General features: G+C 41.6%; 1 protein-coding gene across 10 annotated transcripts in view; it reads right to left on the reverse strand.

The window, feature by feature from the left end:
* The window catches only part of ADAMTSL3 (ADAMTS like 3), a 378,195-nt gene that overhangs the window by 193,941 nt on the left and 165,685 nt on the right, over positions 1-18,569 (reverse strand). For all 10 annotated transcript variants that reach the window (XR_008705347.1, XR_008705348.1, XM_055555931.1 and 7 more), the window contains one exon: positions 15,226-15,352. Coding sequence is in view for 8 of the 10 variants with exons in the window: in XM_055555931.1 (XP_055411906.1) it covers positions 15,226-15,352 (127 nt within the window). In the remaining 2 variants the exon portion in view is untranslated. The remainder of the gene's footprint in view (positions 1-15,225; positions 15,353-18,569) is intronic.

Raw genomic sequence — 18,569 nt, forward strand, 5'->3', positions numbered from 1 at the left:
ACTTATTAAAACACAGATTCCTGTTCCTCCCACAGAAATCCTGTCCCACAAGCTTAGGGTGGAGCCCCAAAATGTGTCCATCCAGCAGCCTCTGTGTGATGCTGCTATGGAGCATCTGTGAGCTGTGTTTCCGACAGCAGTGAACCTGGGCAGAGTGAGGGAAAACTCCAGGTTCTTTAGGACAGGAAGCAGGGTGGTTCTACAGTCACAACTTTTTAGGATTTCTCCACCATTCTGCAGAAAAGCACAATTCTAGCTCTGACCAGAAATACAGAGAGAACCCTGATGAGGACGAGAATTTTAAAGAGGGAAGGGCCAGCAGCACTAAATGCTCTTCCACTGGGGGCTTCAAGTGCCTTTTGGATGAAGCAGTAAAAACCTTGCTAATGGGATTCATAAAGACAGTATCAACTGGCAGTAAGCACAGGAGGCTGCCATCTGAGGAATAAATGACAAAAAAAGGAGACATAGGAAATGTAAACAGTTTTTCCAAAAGTTGTCAATAAAGCTAAGTGAAAGATTAGGGTGGCAGCTGGAGATGTGGAGAGTTTAAAAGATCTATATACATATACACATATATTACATATATAATTATGTAAAATATATATGTTGTTGAGTTGCTAAGTTGTGTCCAACTCTTTTATGACCCCATGGGCTGTAGCCTGTCAGGCTCCTCTGTCCATGGGATTTCCCAGGCAAGAATACTGGAGTGGGTTGCCATTTCCTTTCCCAGGGGATTTTCCCAACCTAGGAGTTGTACCTGCATCTCCTGCATTGGCAGATGGATTCTTTACTGTTGAGCCACCAAGGAAGATATATATATCTTATCCATACACACATATATATACACACACATATACACACACACATATAATTTGCAAATTATATTTCCATTTAATATGGAAGAGATCTGGTCACATTTAACCCTGGTGGGAAAAGGAGACAGAGAAAGAGGATAAAGGAGAGAGACGATAGGTGGGGTGAGATCTCTGAGGAGGCAGAGGGGGCTGGAATCCAGGACGCAGATGGAGGGATTAATTAGCCTTGGAAAGGAAGCCGGACACTTGTTCCTCTGTAATGGGAGGGACCAAAGAATGGACGGGCGCAGCTGCAGGGCGAGGTCTCTACTAACGGTTTCTGTTTTACTGAGTTTGGGGTTTTTTTACAATCTTCTTTGGAGTCTAGCACAGAATCAGTTTTTGTAAATGGTCCATAAATGTTTGAAAAGACAGTATGTTCCCTCAAAATGCAATGCTCCATAATACCTGTTAATGTAACATGACTTAGTTCCTATTAAGAGTGTTCAAGTCTTCATAACAGTTTTATTTGCTTCAATTTCTTCTTACAGACCTATATGGCTATTGTTTTCTTTGTACATTTTTTAATATTTATTTTTGGGGCTTTCCAGGTGGTGCTGGTGGTAAAGAAAATGTCTGCCAAGCAGGAGACATGGTTTCCATCCGTGGGTTGGGAAGATACCCTAGAGAAGGAAACGCCTACCCACTCCAGTATTCTTGCCTGGCAAATCCCATGGACAGAGGAGCCTGGTGAGCTACAGTCCATGGGGTCACAAAAGAGTCAGATCTTAGTGACTGAGCATGCATGCATGCAAGATTCTACTAGCTTTGATATTAACACTGCTAACATGCTTTCTCGTCTCCCCTGTTACACTGGGATACTTAAACCCCAGACAAATGGCCTCCAGGTAAATCCCCCTCAGGTTGGAGCTAACAGGAGTAAGCTGTATCTTGTGTTTCAGGACAGGTGAAGTAGACACCACTTAAAACCTCCTCTCACAAGTTTGCTTATGAGGCCACCAATCAGGTCTTATTTTGGGGCCTCTTTAAAATATTATACCCTCTAATGGTATAGAATCCAATGGTTGAGAACACGGCAGACGGCAGAAGGTTTCTTCTCTACCCCATCTAAACAATGTTCATAACAGCAGGTCCACGACTGGGAAATCTAGATTTGGTGGTGGTGTTGGGAACTGGTTCCTATTGAACACCTTCATTGTTTGGAACTACTTCAAAACATTTCCATTGAAATTTGCGGTAAGAGATCCTTGATACTGCTACTCACTATGTCATCTTCCAGGGCTTCTTCTCAACACACTCTGCATTTTTTTCTTTTATTCTACAAACTACTGGGAGAGGAAATATGGAATCACTGCTAAGATCACAGACCACAGAGTCAGGCAACCTGGGCTGGAATGCCAGCTTCACCTCTTGCAACCACTGTGTGACTTTGGGCAAGTTTCCTACCTTCTCTGTGCCTCAGTTACATGTGTAAAATGAGGATAATAATACTTGTTTCAAGGAGTTGTTGAGAGGATTTGATAACATAATACATGCAAAGGATGTAGAAGAAAACTTAACCAGCAGTCGGGCTGGGTAAGCGCAAGTTATTAAAACCAGGCTGAACACATACAATGCCCCCAGGCACGATCCTGAGTAACTTGACAAAACTGCCTTTGTTCTAATAAAAAGCCATTCCTACAATTAAGAAAACTGAACTTTTGCAAGTTTAAGTGACTTGTCCAAGATCACAGACTTCCCAAGCAGCAGGGCTGGGGTCAGAACCAAATACTGCACTCTTAACCCTTCTACTTCTACTCAACAACTGGTTGAGACCCAGTTGTCACTGTATAAACTCCCACTCTCCCATCACAAGTACATTCATTACACTTTGATTTTACAGGCTTCACTTCTTTGATTTTGCAATCACTGGGCTGACCCAAGGATCTATTAAGTTTGCTTCCACTGACTTCCCTCCTACACATAAACGCTCAAATCCAGCTGTTCCATCATATTTTTTCTATGTCTCATTTCCTGCTGCAGAGATCACCACTTTGCTAAGTAGCAAAATGTATAGGAAATAAACTTTCCACACAATATTAACTAATCAATAAACATCAGTTTCAGCCCAGGAGGACGGCAATTTATACCAGATCATTTATTCGCACTATAAAGTCAAATTAGAACTGCACCCACCTAAATATATACATTCCAACGTAACACAAGAAAAGAGATGAACTCTTCTATTACCCTCACTTTGACAATCTCATTTCCACTTTACCATCTCTGTTTTTTTTTTTTAATTTGGTTGGGTATTTTGCTGAACAAAACTTTCGGTCATGTATATTTCATGTTATTTTTTGACCTTGCATTTTTAATTCTTCTGCTCTTTTAGGCTCAAACACACACACACACACACACACACACACACACCACCCTCCATCTTCTCTCCATTCCCAAAGAATAGAGGAGGTTTTTTTTAAAAAAAGAAGAAAAGTATCAAATAAATGTTAATGCTAATAATAATTCTATGAAAAAACTGAAAATAATACTTATCTTCCTTTAAAATGAGATGACGAATGTGAAAGCATTTTGTAAATTGAAAAACATATAAACACAAAAATGGTATTTATTAATACTCTTACACATATAACCACTTGGCATCATTTAACCTAAAACAACATTGTATAGAACAGGGGTTGACAGCTTTCCAAATTAGGGTAGTCAAGTTTTGTTCTGTCTTGTTTTACTTCTTGGTCTTGCACCATGGTATGTGGGATCTTAGTCTCCTGACCAGGGATAGAACCTGCACTTCCTGCATCAGAAGCACAGAGTCCTAACCACTGGACCACCAGGGAAGTCTGTAGGATAGTCAAGTTTGATTTAAGTTTATCTGTGCCTTTGTTGGTGTGCTGGAGGACTGGGAGACTAGGACTCTTTCGAATAGAAAGCCAGTGTGTGGCTACATGGATTCTGAAAATTGCAAGGCTGATCGTATACTTCCTTTTGACACAGAGGTGGGACAAATGACATGTGCCAAGGAACAAAGTTGGGCAAAATAAAAATCATAAATTAATAACTATCCTTTAAAAGCAGACAGGGGACTCGGCAGGGATTGGATTTGGTGAGAGAAACTGCGGCAAGCTGAAACCCAATTTCTACACCTCTGCTGTAATCACATCCCTGCCCTGAGCTGCTCATGTGCTACATCATGTATGGTGTTTATTGCTGCATCTGCAAATGAGTGTCCTTAGCTATCAGCCTTGGTATCTATGTAGAAACATCTGCTCCCAATCTGGAGGTATAGATCTTTAATGGCTTAAAATGCCTTTACCCCAAAAGAATATGTAACAGGCAGAGTGTTTAACAGTACATGTTACTGTGCTGGTTTCCAGGACTAGTTTTGAATAGCAAGTGGCAGAGGGAACTGTGGCCTTCCCTGGTGGCTCAGCAGTAAAGAACCTGCCTCCCAATGCAGGAGACACAGGTTTGATCCCTGGGTTGGGAAGATCCTCTGGAGGAGGAAATGGCAACCCACTCCAGTATCCTTGCCTGGAAAATCCCATGGACAGAGGAGCCTGGTGGGCTACAGCCCATGGGGTCTCAAAAGAGTCGGACACAACTTAGCTACTAAACAAGAGAGGGTTCTATTTTACATACAGCACCTGACAACATTGTTCTGTCCGATGTTTCCCAGAATCAGAGTATAACCCTTCTTCTCTGCCCTTTACTCTGCAGCTAAGAAATCCAGAGCCTGGTAAGGACTAAATGGCAACTTGCCTCTGACTCTGTAATGGGATACCCCCAAATATGCCATTTTGGTATACCAATTATTGGCATACAGCTGGCGGTGGCTGTGCTTCGCTGGACCAGCCTTGAGGAGATACCCCACATCCAAGGTCAGAGAAACCCCAGTAAGATGGTAGGAGGGGCAAATTCATGTTTAGAATCAAATCCCATTCCCGCCAGAGATGCTAAGAAGGCTCAAACAAACCTTGTGCGCACCAGGACCCAGGGACTCCACAGAGACTGAGATAAAACTGTGTCTGAGCATCTTCCATGGAGGTACAGGTCAGCAGTGGACTGCCACAGGGACAGGGGCTCTAGGTGCAGCAGACTTGGGTATGGCATAAACCTCTTGGAGGAGGTCGCCTTTAACCCCACCACAGAGCTGCGAGGACTTACACAGGAATTAAAAAAGACTCTTGGAGGGCTCAAACAGTACCTTGTGCACCCAGACCCAGGAGAAGGGAGCAGTGACCCCACGAGAGACTGACCCAGACTTGCCTGTGAGTGCATAAGAAGTCTCCAGCGGAGGCGTGAGTTGGTGGTGGCCTGCTGCAGGGTTGGGGGCACTGAGTGTAGCAGTACATGCATGGGACCTTCTGAAGGAGGTCACCATTATCTTCATTACCTCCACCATAGTTTGGCCCAGGTAAACAGCAGGGAGGGAACACAGCTCCATCCATCAAGAAAAAATTGGATTACAGATTTACTGAGCATGGCCCCGCCCATCAGAACAAAACCGTTTACCTCTCAGTCAGTCTCTCCCATCAGGAAGCTTCCATAAGCCTCTTATTCTTCTTCATCAGAAGGCAGACAGGCTGAAAACCGCAATCACAGAAAACTAACTAATCTAATCATGTGGACCACAGCCTTGTCTAGCTCAATGAAACTATGAGCCATGCCATGTAGGGCCACCCAAGACAGATGGGTCATGGTGGAGAGTTCTGACAAAACATGGTCCACTGGAGAAGGGAATGGCAAACCACTTCAGTATTCTTGCCTTGAGAACCCCATGAACAGTATGAAAAGGCAAAAAGATAGGACACTTAAAGATGAACTCCCCAGGTAGGTAGGTGTCCAATATGCTACTGGAGACCAGTGGAGAAATAACTCCAGAAAGAACGAAGAGACGGAGCCAAAGCAAAAACAACAGCCAGTTGTGGATGGGACTGGTGATGGAAGCAAGGTCCAATGGTGTCAAGAGCAATATTGCATAGAAACCTGGAATATTAGGTCCATGAATCAAGGCAAATTGGAAGTGGGCAAACAGGAGATAGCAAGAGTGAATGTTGACATTCTAGGAATCAGTGAACTAAAATGGACTGGAATGGGTGAATTTAACTCAGATGACCATTATATTTACTACGGTAGACAAGAATCCCTTAGAAGGAATGAAGTAGCCATCATAGTCAACAGAACAGTCTGAAATGCAGTACCTCGATGCAAACTCAAAAACAACAGAATGATCTCTGTTTGTTTCCAAGGCAAACCATTCAAGATCACAGGAATCCAAGTCCTGTGATTGCCCTGACCAGTAATGCTGAAGAAGCTGTAATGCCCTGACCAGGCTGCTGAAGAATGCTGAAGAAACTGAAGTTGAACGGTTCTATGAAGACCTACAAGATCTTTTAGAACTAACTCCCAAAAAAGATGTCCTTTTCATCATGGGGGCCTGGAATGCAAAAGTAGGAAGTCAGTAAACACCTGGAATAACAGTTAAATTTGGCCTTGGAGTACAGAATGAAGCAAGGCAAAGGCTAATAGAGTTTTGCCAAGAGAATGCACTGGTTATAGCAAACACCATCTTCCAACAACACAAGAGAAGACTCTACACATGGACATCACCAGATGGTCAACGCTGAAATCAGACTGATTATATTCTTTGCAGCCAAAGATGGAGAAGCTGTATACAGTCAGCAAAAACAAGATGGGGAGCTGACTGTGGCTCAGATCATGAATTCCTCATTGCCAAATTCAGACTTAAATTAAAGAAAGTAGGGAAAACCACTAGACCATTCAGGTATGACCTAAATCAAATCCCTTATGATTATACAGTAGAAGTGAGAAATAGATTTAAGGGACTAGATCTGATAGACAGAGTGCCTGATGAACTATGGACAGAGGTTCATGACATTGTACAGGAGACAGGGATCAAGACCATCCCCAAGAAAATGAAATGCAAAAAAGCAAAATGGCTGTCTGAGGAGGCCTTACAAATAGCTGTGAAAAGAGAAGTGAAAAGCAAAGAAGAAAAGGAAAGATATACCCATTCGAATGCAGAGTTCCAAAGAATAGCAAGGAGAGATAAGAAAGCCTTCCTCAGCAATCAATGCAAAGAAACAGAGGAAAACTATAGAATGGGAAAGACTAGAGATCTCTTCAAGAAAATTAAGAGATACCAAGGGAACATTTCATGCAAAGATGGGCTCAATAAAGGACAGAAATGATATGAACCTAACAGAAGCAGAAGATATTAAGAAGAGGTGGTAAGAATACACAGAGGAACTGTACAAAAGGGATCTTCATGATCCAGATAATCACGATGATATGAACACTCACTTAGAGCCAGACATCCTGGAATGTGAAGTCAAGAGGGCCTTAGGAAGCATCACTACAAACAAAGCTAGTGGAGGTGATGGATTTCCAGTTGAGCTATTCAAAATCCTAAAAGATGATGCTGTGAAAGTGCTACACTCAATATGTCAGCAAACTTGGAAAACTCAGCAGTGGTCACAGGACTGGAAAAGGTCAGTTTTCATTCAATCCCAAAGAAAGGCAAGGCCAAAGAACGCTCAAACTACCACACAATTGCACTCATCTCACACGCTAGTAATGCTCAAAATTCTCCAAGCCAGGCTTCAGCAATACATGAACCGTGAACTTCCAGATGTTCAAGTTGGTTTTAGAAAAGGCAGAGGAAGCAGAGATCAAATTGCCAACATCCCCTGGATCATCAAAAGAGCAAGAGAGTTCCAGAAAAGCATCTATTTCTGCTTTATTGACTATGCCAAAGCCTTTGACTGTGTGGATCACAAGAAACTGGAAAATTCTGAAAGAAATAGGAATACCAGACCACCTGACCTGCCTCCTGAGAAATCTGTATGCAGGTCAGGAAGCAACAGCTAGAAATGGACATGGAACAACAGACTGGTTCCAAATAGAAAAAGAAGTATGCCATATTGTCACCCTGCTTATTTAACTTATATGCAGAGTACATCATGAGAAACTCTGGACTGGATGAAGCACAAGCAGGAATCAAGATTGCCGGGAGAAATATCAATAACCTCAGATATGCAGATGACACCATCTTTATGGCAGAAAGTGAAGAAGAACTAAAGAGCCTCTTGATGAAAGTGAAAAGAGAGAGTGAAAAAGTTGGCTTAAAGCTCAACATTCAGAAAACTAAGATCGTGTCATCCGGTCCCATCACTTCATGGAAAATAGATGGAGAAACAGTGGAATAGTGGCAGACTTTATTTTTGGGGGCTCCAAAATCACTGCAGATGGTGACTGAAAGCATGAAATTAAAAGATGCTTGCTCCCTGGAAGGAAAGTTATGACCAGCCTAGACAGCATATTAAAAACCAGAGACATTACTTTGCCAACAAAGGTCTGTCTAGTTAAGGCTATGGTTTTTCCAGTAGTCACGTATGGATGTGAGAGTTGGACTATAAAGAAAGCTGAGCACCGAAGAATTGATATTTTTGAACTGTGTTGTTGGAGAAGACTCTTGAGAGTCCCTTGGACTGCAAGGAGATCCAACCAGTCCATCCTAAAGGAGATCAGTCCTGAGTGTTCATTGGAAGGACTGATGTCGAAGCTGAAACTCCAATACTTTGGCCACCTGATGTGAAGAACTGACTCGTTGGAAAAGACCCTGATGCTGAGAAAGATTGATGGAGGGAGAAGAAAGGGATGACAGAGGATGAGATGATTGGATAGCATCACAGACTCAATGGAGATGAGTTTGAGTAAACTCCAGGAGTTGGTGATAGACAGGGAGGCCTGGCATGCTGCAGTCCATGGGGTCGCAGAGAGTCAGACACGACTGAGGAACTGAACTGAACTGAACTGATTATTTTGAATTAAAGGTACTAAGAAACAGCCAGTGCAAGGACACTGTGTCCCTCCACTAGATGAAAGCAGGAGATAAAGCTTCCAGGGGAAGGTACCTCCCTGTACTGAGGGGTAGAAGGCATCCTTATCACCAAAGACAGGGAATTTCGAGTTGAGAAGCCCATGTAAACCAATATAAACATGTAAAATTTCCTGAGCTCTTTAGGAAGACAAGCCATCTCTGTGGAACCTTTTCATTAGAGCTTTGGAAACTTCTTCCTATGAGACCCTAGGACTAACTTCTCTGACCTGCATTCCACCTCAAGGTCTGTGCTTTTTAAAATAAGGAATAAAGTACAAACATATTTAATAGATTTTCAGAACTAAAAGATGTCTTAGACATGATCTATGCTAACACATCCAGGACACAGATGAAAAAGTCCAAGTTCCTGTGATCTTGCCTAAGATCACAGACAGTGGCCAAGAAGAGGTTATTACCCTAGTCCAAAAATTCTAGTCCCAAAATTCTGTTGCACTATATTTAGTCTAACCGAAAACATAACGGGAAGCAGAGCTATTTCCAGTGAAGAACCTGTATTCATTCGTGCAACATTTATTGAGCTCCTCTGACGTGCTCGGTACCCTACAAGCTCCAGGAATAAAATGATGAAAATGATAGATACAGAGTCCACTTTTGCAATATGACCAGCAGGAGAGATGAATCAAGCAAACAAATACAGCTCTCTCTTGAACAACACAGGGGTAAAGGGCCCTGACCCTACATGCAGTTGAAAATCTGGGTATAATTTATAGTTATCTCTCTGTATCTGTATCTAAGTTTCCACATCCGGGGATTCACCCAGCTGAGGATCATGTCGGTACTGTAGTATGTACTATTGACAAAAATTTGCATATAAGTGAACCTGTGCAGTTCAAACCCGTTACTTAAGAGTCAACTGTAAATGAAACAATTACTTCTTGCAATAAAGGCTAAGAAGGAAATAGAAAACAGAAGGGCTGACTTTAGGCAGATTGGTCAAGGAAAATATCTCTGAGGAGATGATGCTTAAGCTCAAGGTTAACAAAGAGACAGCCAAGTTAAGAGCTAGGAGAAGTGTGTTCTAGGCTCAGGGATTGGTCAGTACAAAAGCCATGGAGGAAAAGGTCCCTGAGAAGTCAAAAATCTTCCAGAAAATCGAGATTACTACAGACTAGTGAATGAGGGCAAGACAGCACACATGACATGACATAAAAGCCAAATACATAAGACTTTGAAAGTCATGAGAAGGGGTATGGATTTTAAAATAAGTGTAAATAAAAGGCAATTTACAAAGAGGTATTAAGCCAGGAATTCCTGGCCAGTGTGGCTACTCTGTGAAAAACAGACTCCATAACATTCCTTTTTTTTTTTTTTTTCATAACATTCCTTCTTAACAGAACCTACATGTCATTGTCCTCTTGTTTTTCTTTGCAGAGGACATAGAAGATGCACAAAAACATGTGGAAGAGCAAGGCAAGGGTGAAAGCAAGGGCCCTACATTTTCAATCTTGGGATCTCCTTCCATGCCATGCTCTCTCTTGTGAATTAAATATCCCATGAAAATGAATGGAGTCTGGGAATTCCCTGGTGGTCCAGTGATTAAGAATCTGCCTGCCAATGCAGGGGGCAAGGATTCTATTCCTGGTTGGGGAACTAAGATCCCCACAAGCTGTGCAGTGGGGCCAAGAATATTTTTTTAATGTAAAAAATAAAATGAACAGGGTGCTTGGTTTGAATATTCTTTTGCCAGACACAGTTCTGGCATAGAGCACTATCAATCAGAATCTCACCCTACAAAGATGAAGGCAGGGAGGCAGAAAGAGATGAGATAAAAAGGCAGGAGGAAGGGACAGCAATCTGTTTACCACCTCAGCAAGCCTGTTATAGTCAATAACAGTCTTCTTTGTCATGGAATAAGTGAAGTGTACAGATGGTTTTTGGAAATAACAGTCAAACAGAAACAAATAGCATATGAAGAGAAAAAAAAAAGTGTATGAAGAGAAAACATTATAAGAACTGCCCTGTGAGGCAGCCCCACAGTCCACCTAGCCCAGGATTCTGTATTTTCTAGGAGACCCGAGGATGGTTGGTAAGAAGGTGTGGGGTTCCAGGTCAGCCTCAGGTGTCACTGCATCAATAAGCTTAGCTGTCACCAAGGAAAAATGGACAGTTGACCCTTGGACAATGCAGGGGGTAGGGATGGCAGCAGTTAGGAGCAACAACCCCCTCCAGTCAACAATCCAAGCGTAGTATAGAGACTTTTCAGAGTGGTTAAGACTGCACTCTCAACTCAGGGGGCTGGGTCAATCCCTGGTTGGGGAACTAAGATCCCAAATGCCAGGCATCGCAGCCAAAAAAACCCCACAAAATCTGAGTATAACTGATAGTCAGCTCTCCATATACACTTTCTCTGTTATCTGTGGTTCCATGTGGGTGGGTCCAACCAACTACAGATCATTTATTCATGTAGTATTTACTGCTGAAGAAAATGGAAAACCATGCAGTTCAAACCTGTGTTGTTCAAGGGTCAACTCTACAAACAGATCAGACAAGGTGAGCTTATTTGTTTATTTGTCTCAGGGGTGCATGGTCCTTCTATGGACAAGGTCAAAACAATGGCAAAATCTGGAAATACAAGTGAGTCCCCCAGTACCAAATCCAAATGCTCCAATCAGGGGTGTATGCTTTTTTGTTGCTGTTTTTAGACTCTTCTCTCCTTAAAAAGCTGAGTGGCCTCCAGCTCTCTGTTCCAACAGCCAAAGCTATGGATGCCAGTTGTGAGTTCAGCCTCTCTCCTCCCTCCGAACAGGAAATGTGCATGTTGTATGTGGATTAATTTCTGATATTTCTCACAGTGAAGGTTTTGGCTCCAGGCTCTTCCACCTTGAATCTGCCTCCCTGCAGGATGGAAACAGGGCCCAAGAGCAGCCTCATGCACTTTCTTGCTAGCAGGGCTGTGCCAACAGCATCTCCCTGCCCTGGCCTCCTTCAGCCTGAGACTTGGGGAAGATAGGAATGACGGCTTGGCAAGGTGAGGCCCAAGGAGCCTGGTGGACTCTGCAGGCCTGGGGATGCACACTCAGGGAGAGACGTGGCTTCATTTCCCACATTTCTTTCACACAAAGCATCATTATAGGGAAGTGCTTCCATATGGCCCACGGAAAATCTCAGCCAAAAACAGCTTCAGTTGGCCAGATTCAGAGCAGTAACAGACATGAAGGGGCCATAATGAAAAGCAAGGATGAGAAGCACCAGGTTTTCACACAGGCAGGCAGGCATCTTTGCTAACTTTAGCCTCAGCCCTAGAGCAGGCAGACAGAGCTTGGACTTGCCAGCAGCATGCCCCCAGCTCTACTAGCTCCCTTTAGGGATCTGCCTCTGAGATCCAGCTGTTCTTCCTTTGCAGAAATTATTCAAAAGTATTAAATGTTTTAAACCTTTTTCTCTAGTCACTAAGCACCTTTCTGCCACAATTATTCCTAAAACTTGCATGGATATTTTGTTGTACTGAAATTGTTTTTTCTACTGTTAATCCCTTTGCCAATGCTTTACCCTAAATAAGAAGGAAGTGATGTAGAGATCATAGCTTCCAATGAAGAAAAGGATGGCTGGAGAGTAGGGTCATCTCCCTTTATCCTTCAGCCAATGTTAACTGCATGTCAGACACTTTTTCATACATAGTTTAATTTGATCCTCACAATGACCCTAAGAGCTGACTGAGCATAATTATTATCCCCAATGGTGAATCTGTTTGAGAGCCTTTACTCTCAAGCAGCTGATTCTACCTCCTAATGAACAGAGTGTAAAAAGAAAAAGAAAAAACTGTTTTGGAACACAGTTAATTTCTCACCATGTTCTCCAAGGGCACCTAGAGTTACTCAGTTCTTAACATGGTATGATTGTGTACCCCCTCCTTTAGTCCTGGGAAAATCCTTCCCTCCATTCATTCTCTCATCTTCTATTTACTTCTAAACCCACTGCAATCAGGCTTTGGTTTTAGCCAAAAATTCATTGAAACCACTCTTGCTAAGGTCACAGATTTGGCTTCAAATTGCCAATGAGAAAATTTTGGACTTTTATTCCAGTTGACCTCGAAACAGCATTTCACATGGCTGACTATTACCTCCTTTTTTGGAATTACTTATTCCTTCAGCTCCCATACTGCTTCTGCTGAGTTCTGAGCTTACCTACTCTTCTCATTATCTTTTCACTTGAATCCCCTCAAACTTTTTCCCTGGCTAAATTCTCATGCCTTCCTAATATACTGTATATACTCTCTTTGGATTAACTCAGTTAATTTATAACTAAAGGGAATTCCCTGGTGGTCCAGTGGCTAAGATTCCACGGTCCCAATGCAGGGGGCCCAGGTTTGATCCCTGGTCAGAGAACTAGATTCCACGTGCTGCAACTAAGAGTTCGAATGCCGCAGCTAAAGATCCCGTGTGTCACAATGAAGATGGAAGATCCCATGAGCTGCAACTAAGACCCGATGCAGCCATAAAAAGTTAATTACCTAAAAAATATATGTATTAAAAATGCATAACTAAAGACCATTAACAACAATGGACTGTCATATTTCAGATCAACTCTTTCACCCCAAACAAAATATAATTAACATCTGTTTGAAGGTATCAGAAAAGTAACAAAGCACTGAATACTTCTGGGGCCACATTTCTGGAAAGAAGAAAACCCAAGGAGGTGAACCCTTATTTTTGGTATGCATTTCCTCTCCATACATTCCTTCCCCAGATGGACAGAAAAGAAATCCACCCAGCTGCTCAGGCTGGGAAATCTGCATCCTGAGAATAGCTTCCTCTTCTCTCTTACAGTTTTCACTCTATGAATTAGCAAACTCTGCTGACTCTCCTAAATCTCTCTGCCCTCTCTGCTCCTTTACCTCTCCCACCTCGCTACAACCCTGACGAAGATAAATGTGGCATCCTAGTTGGACTCCTTGCTTCCAGACTCACCGCCACAAGTTGCCAGAATCACTTCATTAAAATGCAGATCTAATCAAGTCCCTCCACTGCCTAAATTGCTGTAATGACTTCACTGAACCTGAAACGTGACTCGCAACAATGAAGGCCTTTATGATTCCTTCTGAATGCCACTGTGTCTTTCCTCCCACCCTAACCAATGTGCAATCCTAGGTCACTCAAGAAAGTCCAGGCTTCACTCTAATGTCACGCCATGAACTTTGTGTTTCCTCTGCCTGGAAAACCCTCTCCACCCTCCACTCCTCCTCTAAGGTTCTCCCCATTTTGGGAGAATGAGTAAAATCCCCATTTCATAGACGTCCCTAGCAGTCCAATGGTTAGGACTCTGTGCTCCCAATGCAAGAAGCACAGGTTAAATCCCTGGTGGGAAACTATGATCCCACAAGCCAATCAGTGTGGCCAAAAAAATAAATAAACTTTTGACTTCCCTGATAGCTCAGTTGGTAAAGAATCTCTCTGCAATGCAGGAGACCCTGGTTTGATTCCTGGGTCGGGAAGATCCCCCAGAGAAGAGAAGAGCTACCAACTCCAGTATTCTGGCCTGGAGAATCCCATGGACCAATCCATGGGGTTGCAAAGAGTCAGACAGGACTGAGCGACTTTCACTTTCAGTTTCTGTTTCATAAGTTAAATCCAAATAAACTCAAAGGAATAAGATTTTAAAGTAGAAACACACATACAAAAAAGCACTGGCAGAAGGCATACGTGTATAATTTTTTTCTCTTTAAGGCAGGGGGTAGGCAAACTATACCCTGAGGGTCAAATTTAGCCTGCAGGCTAGTTTTGTAAATAAAACTTTATTGGAACACAGCTCTTCCCATTGGTTCACTGGTTGCCTGTGGCTGCTTTTCACCTGCAGCAGCAGTGCTGAGTAGCTAAGACAGAAACTATATAGGCTAAAAAGCCCTTAAATATTTCCTCTCTACCCCTTTACAGAAAAAGTTGACTGACCCCTAATTTAAAAAAAAGCAGATATTACCAAACTTAAAAGGTGGAGAATTCTGTGTATCTATAATTTAGAAACTACCGATTCTACAAACAATACTGAAAGTCAAATGACAAACTGAGAATAGTAAAAACAGTTACAACAAATAGTACATATTCATGATACAAGTGAGGAAAAGATCACCATCCAAATAGGGAAAAGAATAAATGACTTCAGCAGTTGATTGAAAGATAAAAAAGCATAAGTGGACAATAAATGCAGGACAATATTTCAATAAATACAGGATGATATTTTCTACCTTGTTAGTAATCAAAAGGGGGGCAAAGAAATAATGACTCCTGGTTTACCTTAAAAAAATCAGCAAATTAAAAAAAAATAGTTGTACTCTGTATTGGCAAAAGTTCAAAGAAATAGGTAATCTAAGAAGAGGTAATGGGAATTAAAATTTGATCTGTTACACTTTTGGGGATAAATGTGTCTTTTAGAACACCAGTCAAAAGTTCTTACTACCTGAAAACCTTAGCAATGGGAAAATGTTATTTTACTATCAGAGGGTCTAAAGCACATGCTGTTGTATGGTAATGTATTGGGTTTAAAACCTACTTTTTTCAGGAGACACGTGTGACTTTGACTGTCCCCGCACCAGCCTGCAGGTGGCGCCGTCACCAGCACAGACACCACAGTTGTCCTCCTTGGCGTTGCTCCCCAGTTGCCGGTCGCAGCCCACTGCCTGCAGACAGAAGATGGCGGTCAGGAGTGAATAGAGATATGGGCATATCAAACCTTATGTATTTCAGAAATCATACTGATGGTGTTGTCCTTCTTAAATGTATGAGTTGGCTCTCTTTGATGAGAACATAGATTTTAAAATACATAATAATAAATAAAGGGACTTCCCTGAGGATCCTGGGGTTAGGACCTCTGGATTTGCCTCCCAATGCCCAGGACGTGTGAGTTTGATTCCTGGTTAGGGAGCTAAGTTCCCACATGGCTCATGGCCAACAACAACAACAACAAAAAATCCCAAAACATAAAACAGAAGCAATATTGTAACAAATTCAATAAAGAATTTGAAAATGGTCAAATCAAAAAAAATCTTAAAAATAATAACATATATAGCTCTACAGGACTGTGTCATTTATACATAAGATTCTCATCCAAAGACCAAATAATTAAAGATGAATGGATGCTGCCCCTTGACACTCTCACCCTTAGCTTTTTTATTTATACTTCTAATTCAGCTATTTTATGTATATAAAATGAAAGGAACATTACAAATACTGCCTCTCTCCTCTTCCCCCAACCCCTTCCCTCTCTTTCTATCCTTACCCTAGCCCTGTTCTCTCATTTCTTCCCCCAGATGACCACTATTTTGAGGTTGATATATATCCTTCTGGTCCATAGTTTAATTTTTTTCTGTTTTAATCTCAATCTATACCTACATCCCTGGTCTTCAGATCATAAAGAATCTGCCTGCAATGCAGGAGACCTGGGTTCAATCCCTGGGTTGGGAAGATCCCCTGGAGAAAAGAATGGCAACCTACTCCAAGATTCTTGCCTGGAAAATCCCATGGACAGAGGAGCCTGGTGGGCTATAATCCATGGGGTCGCAAAGAGTCAGACACAACTAAGCGACTAACACACATACCTATATCTTATTCATACTGATAAATCCATCTCTCTCAATATCTTGTATCTGGATCTTTATATCTCTTTCTGTATCATTATCTATATTTATACCTATATATCTTTACTTGTATATGTATATATATGTGTGTATATAATTCTTATAAAAACTTTTATAAATAATTTTTAAAATATAAGGAGTTAACAAGAGATATATCTCAGAATATATTTATATTGACATCCTTCAGTCTCTTGTGAATTATTACTTTTTGTGAGTGAAGTGAAGTGAAGTGAAAGTCGCTCAGTCATGTCCAACTCTTTGCAACCCCATGGGCTTATTAGTCCATGGAATTCTCCAGGCCAGAATACTGGAGTGGGTAGCCTATCCCTTCTCCAGCAGATCTTCCCAACCCAGGAATTGAACCAGGGTCTCCTGCATCGCAGGCGGATTCTTTACCCACTGAGCTATGAGGGAAGCTTTTGTGAGTAGTGTGTGTATATCTGCTGAACTGTGAGCTTCCTTATATGAGAAAAAGGGCTACATCTTATATTTCTTTTTATTTTATTAAATATGACTTTTACATGACATATGCCCAGTAATATTAACACTAACTAATGAGCTTGTTTATTTCTAACTCTGCACACATTCAGTGTTATTTGTATTTATATGCCTGGTGGTTAAGTGCAGAGACCTTGGAGGCAAACAGCCCAATTACAACAACTACCCAGCCCTACCACCCCTCTCAAGATGCAGGATGTACAACAATGCAAACTACTCCAGGAGACTCATTTTCCTCAAGAGCAAAATAGGGACACTTAGACATGCTTCACACAGGGTCTGTACTAGGAACGAAATGAGAAAATACATGTAAAGCTCCTAGTACAGTGATTAGAATACTCGAAGGGCTCAACAAAAGAGAGCCCCCTGAATCACCTCTCTCTGTTTTTCATTTTGCCTGGACTCCCAGGTTGAGCCCCTACGCTTCGGCTTGGGGGAACTGCTGGATCAGAGTCTGTATCCAAGGTGTTGACGGGAATATAAAACTGGAGGAAGTTGAAACCACATCTATAGACTATTCTTTCCGAAGTGCTGCTGCTGAAGGGAAGGAACAAGATCAAATGAAAGTTTCAAGGGGAGGTGGGAAAAGTTCCAAGGAAGTTTGAGGAAAAGCCTATGATTAGAGATATTTTCAAATTCACAGAGGGATGTCGTGAAGAAAGGCTTTACATTTGTTTTGTGTATTTTCAAACGGTGAAAGCTACAGGTTTAGGTGTAATTTAGTTCAATATGAGAACGTATTTAGAGTCAGAGTTATCCAACAATAAATATTCAATCACAGGCTAGGTAGGAGACTTTGGGACAGGAAAACTGGAGAGGGGATTAAATTATTTGATGAGCAGCTGAATCCTCTGAGACCCTTTCATTCTGATTATATGAATTTTTATAAATATTATAGTGAAATAGTAATAATAATAGTTGATTTTTATTGAATGCTGGTGCTATGCCAAGCATGTAATACACATTATTCCATTTAATTTTCATGGCCACCTTTTGATACCTTTTATCTCTATTTTACAAATTAGGCATCTGACTGTTTCTGACGTTACATGACTTTCCAACATTACACAACTAGTATATTGTTTGAATATCCAGGTCCTCTGACACTAGAATCTTATCACTATGCTCTACCTTCCTCACCTTTAGTATCAGCAGATGGACAACAACAAACCCAGTTATACAGGCTATAATATTAATATTTACTAAGTACATGTGGAATAACTTAAGAGTGATTGATTTTGGAACCATACTTGCATTTTTAAGATTCGATCAATGAGTAACTTGTGTTCAAGCAACTTTCTCCAAGGGGAGTAATTCTACCATTAAATTATAGAAATACTGTTCCTGGGCCAAGCTCTGTCCTCACACATGTGAGTCCCTGAGCACTTCACATTTCATGAGAATGAGAATCGCTCTTTATCTGGTCATCCAGGAAGGGTGTGGGTTTAGGAGCTAGGATGGGCTTATTTTGAAGAGTGTTTAGAGCTTTGCAAGATCTTGGGCAATCAAATACCTCCCTGAGCACTGATATTTATTTCATAATTTTTAAAGCTATAGTTCATCCAAATCTTGCAGCCAAAAAAAGCATGTGAAAACATCACAGAAAAATAATATCTGAAAAGATCTGATTGCCTTGTGATTCATAAGAGATAAGCCAAAACTGCCCTTGAAATTGAGGGACTACTGAATATTGGCTCTCAGATCTCATCATAATCAACAATGAGCAACTTTTTAAGAATTTCCTGAAGCATTTTCAAGTTCA

Source organism: Bubalus kerabau, chromosome 19 (assembly GCF_029407905.1).
Source record: "Bubalus kerabau isolate K-KA32 ecotype Philippines breed swamp buffalo chromosome 19, PCC_UOA_SB_1v2, whole genome shotgun sequence".
NCBI lineage: Eukaryota > Metazoa > Chordata > Mammalia > Artiodactyla > Bovidae > Bubalus > Bubalus kerabau.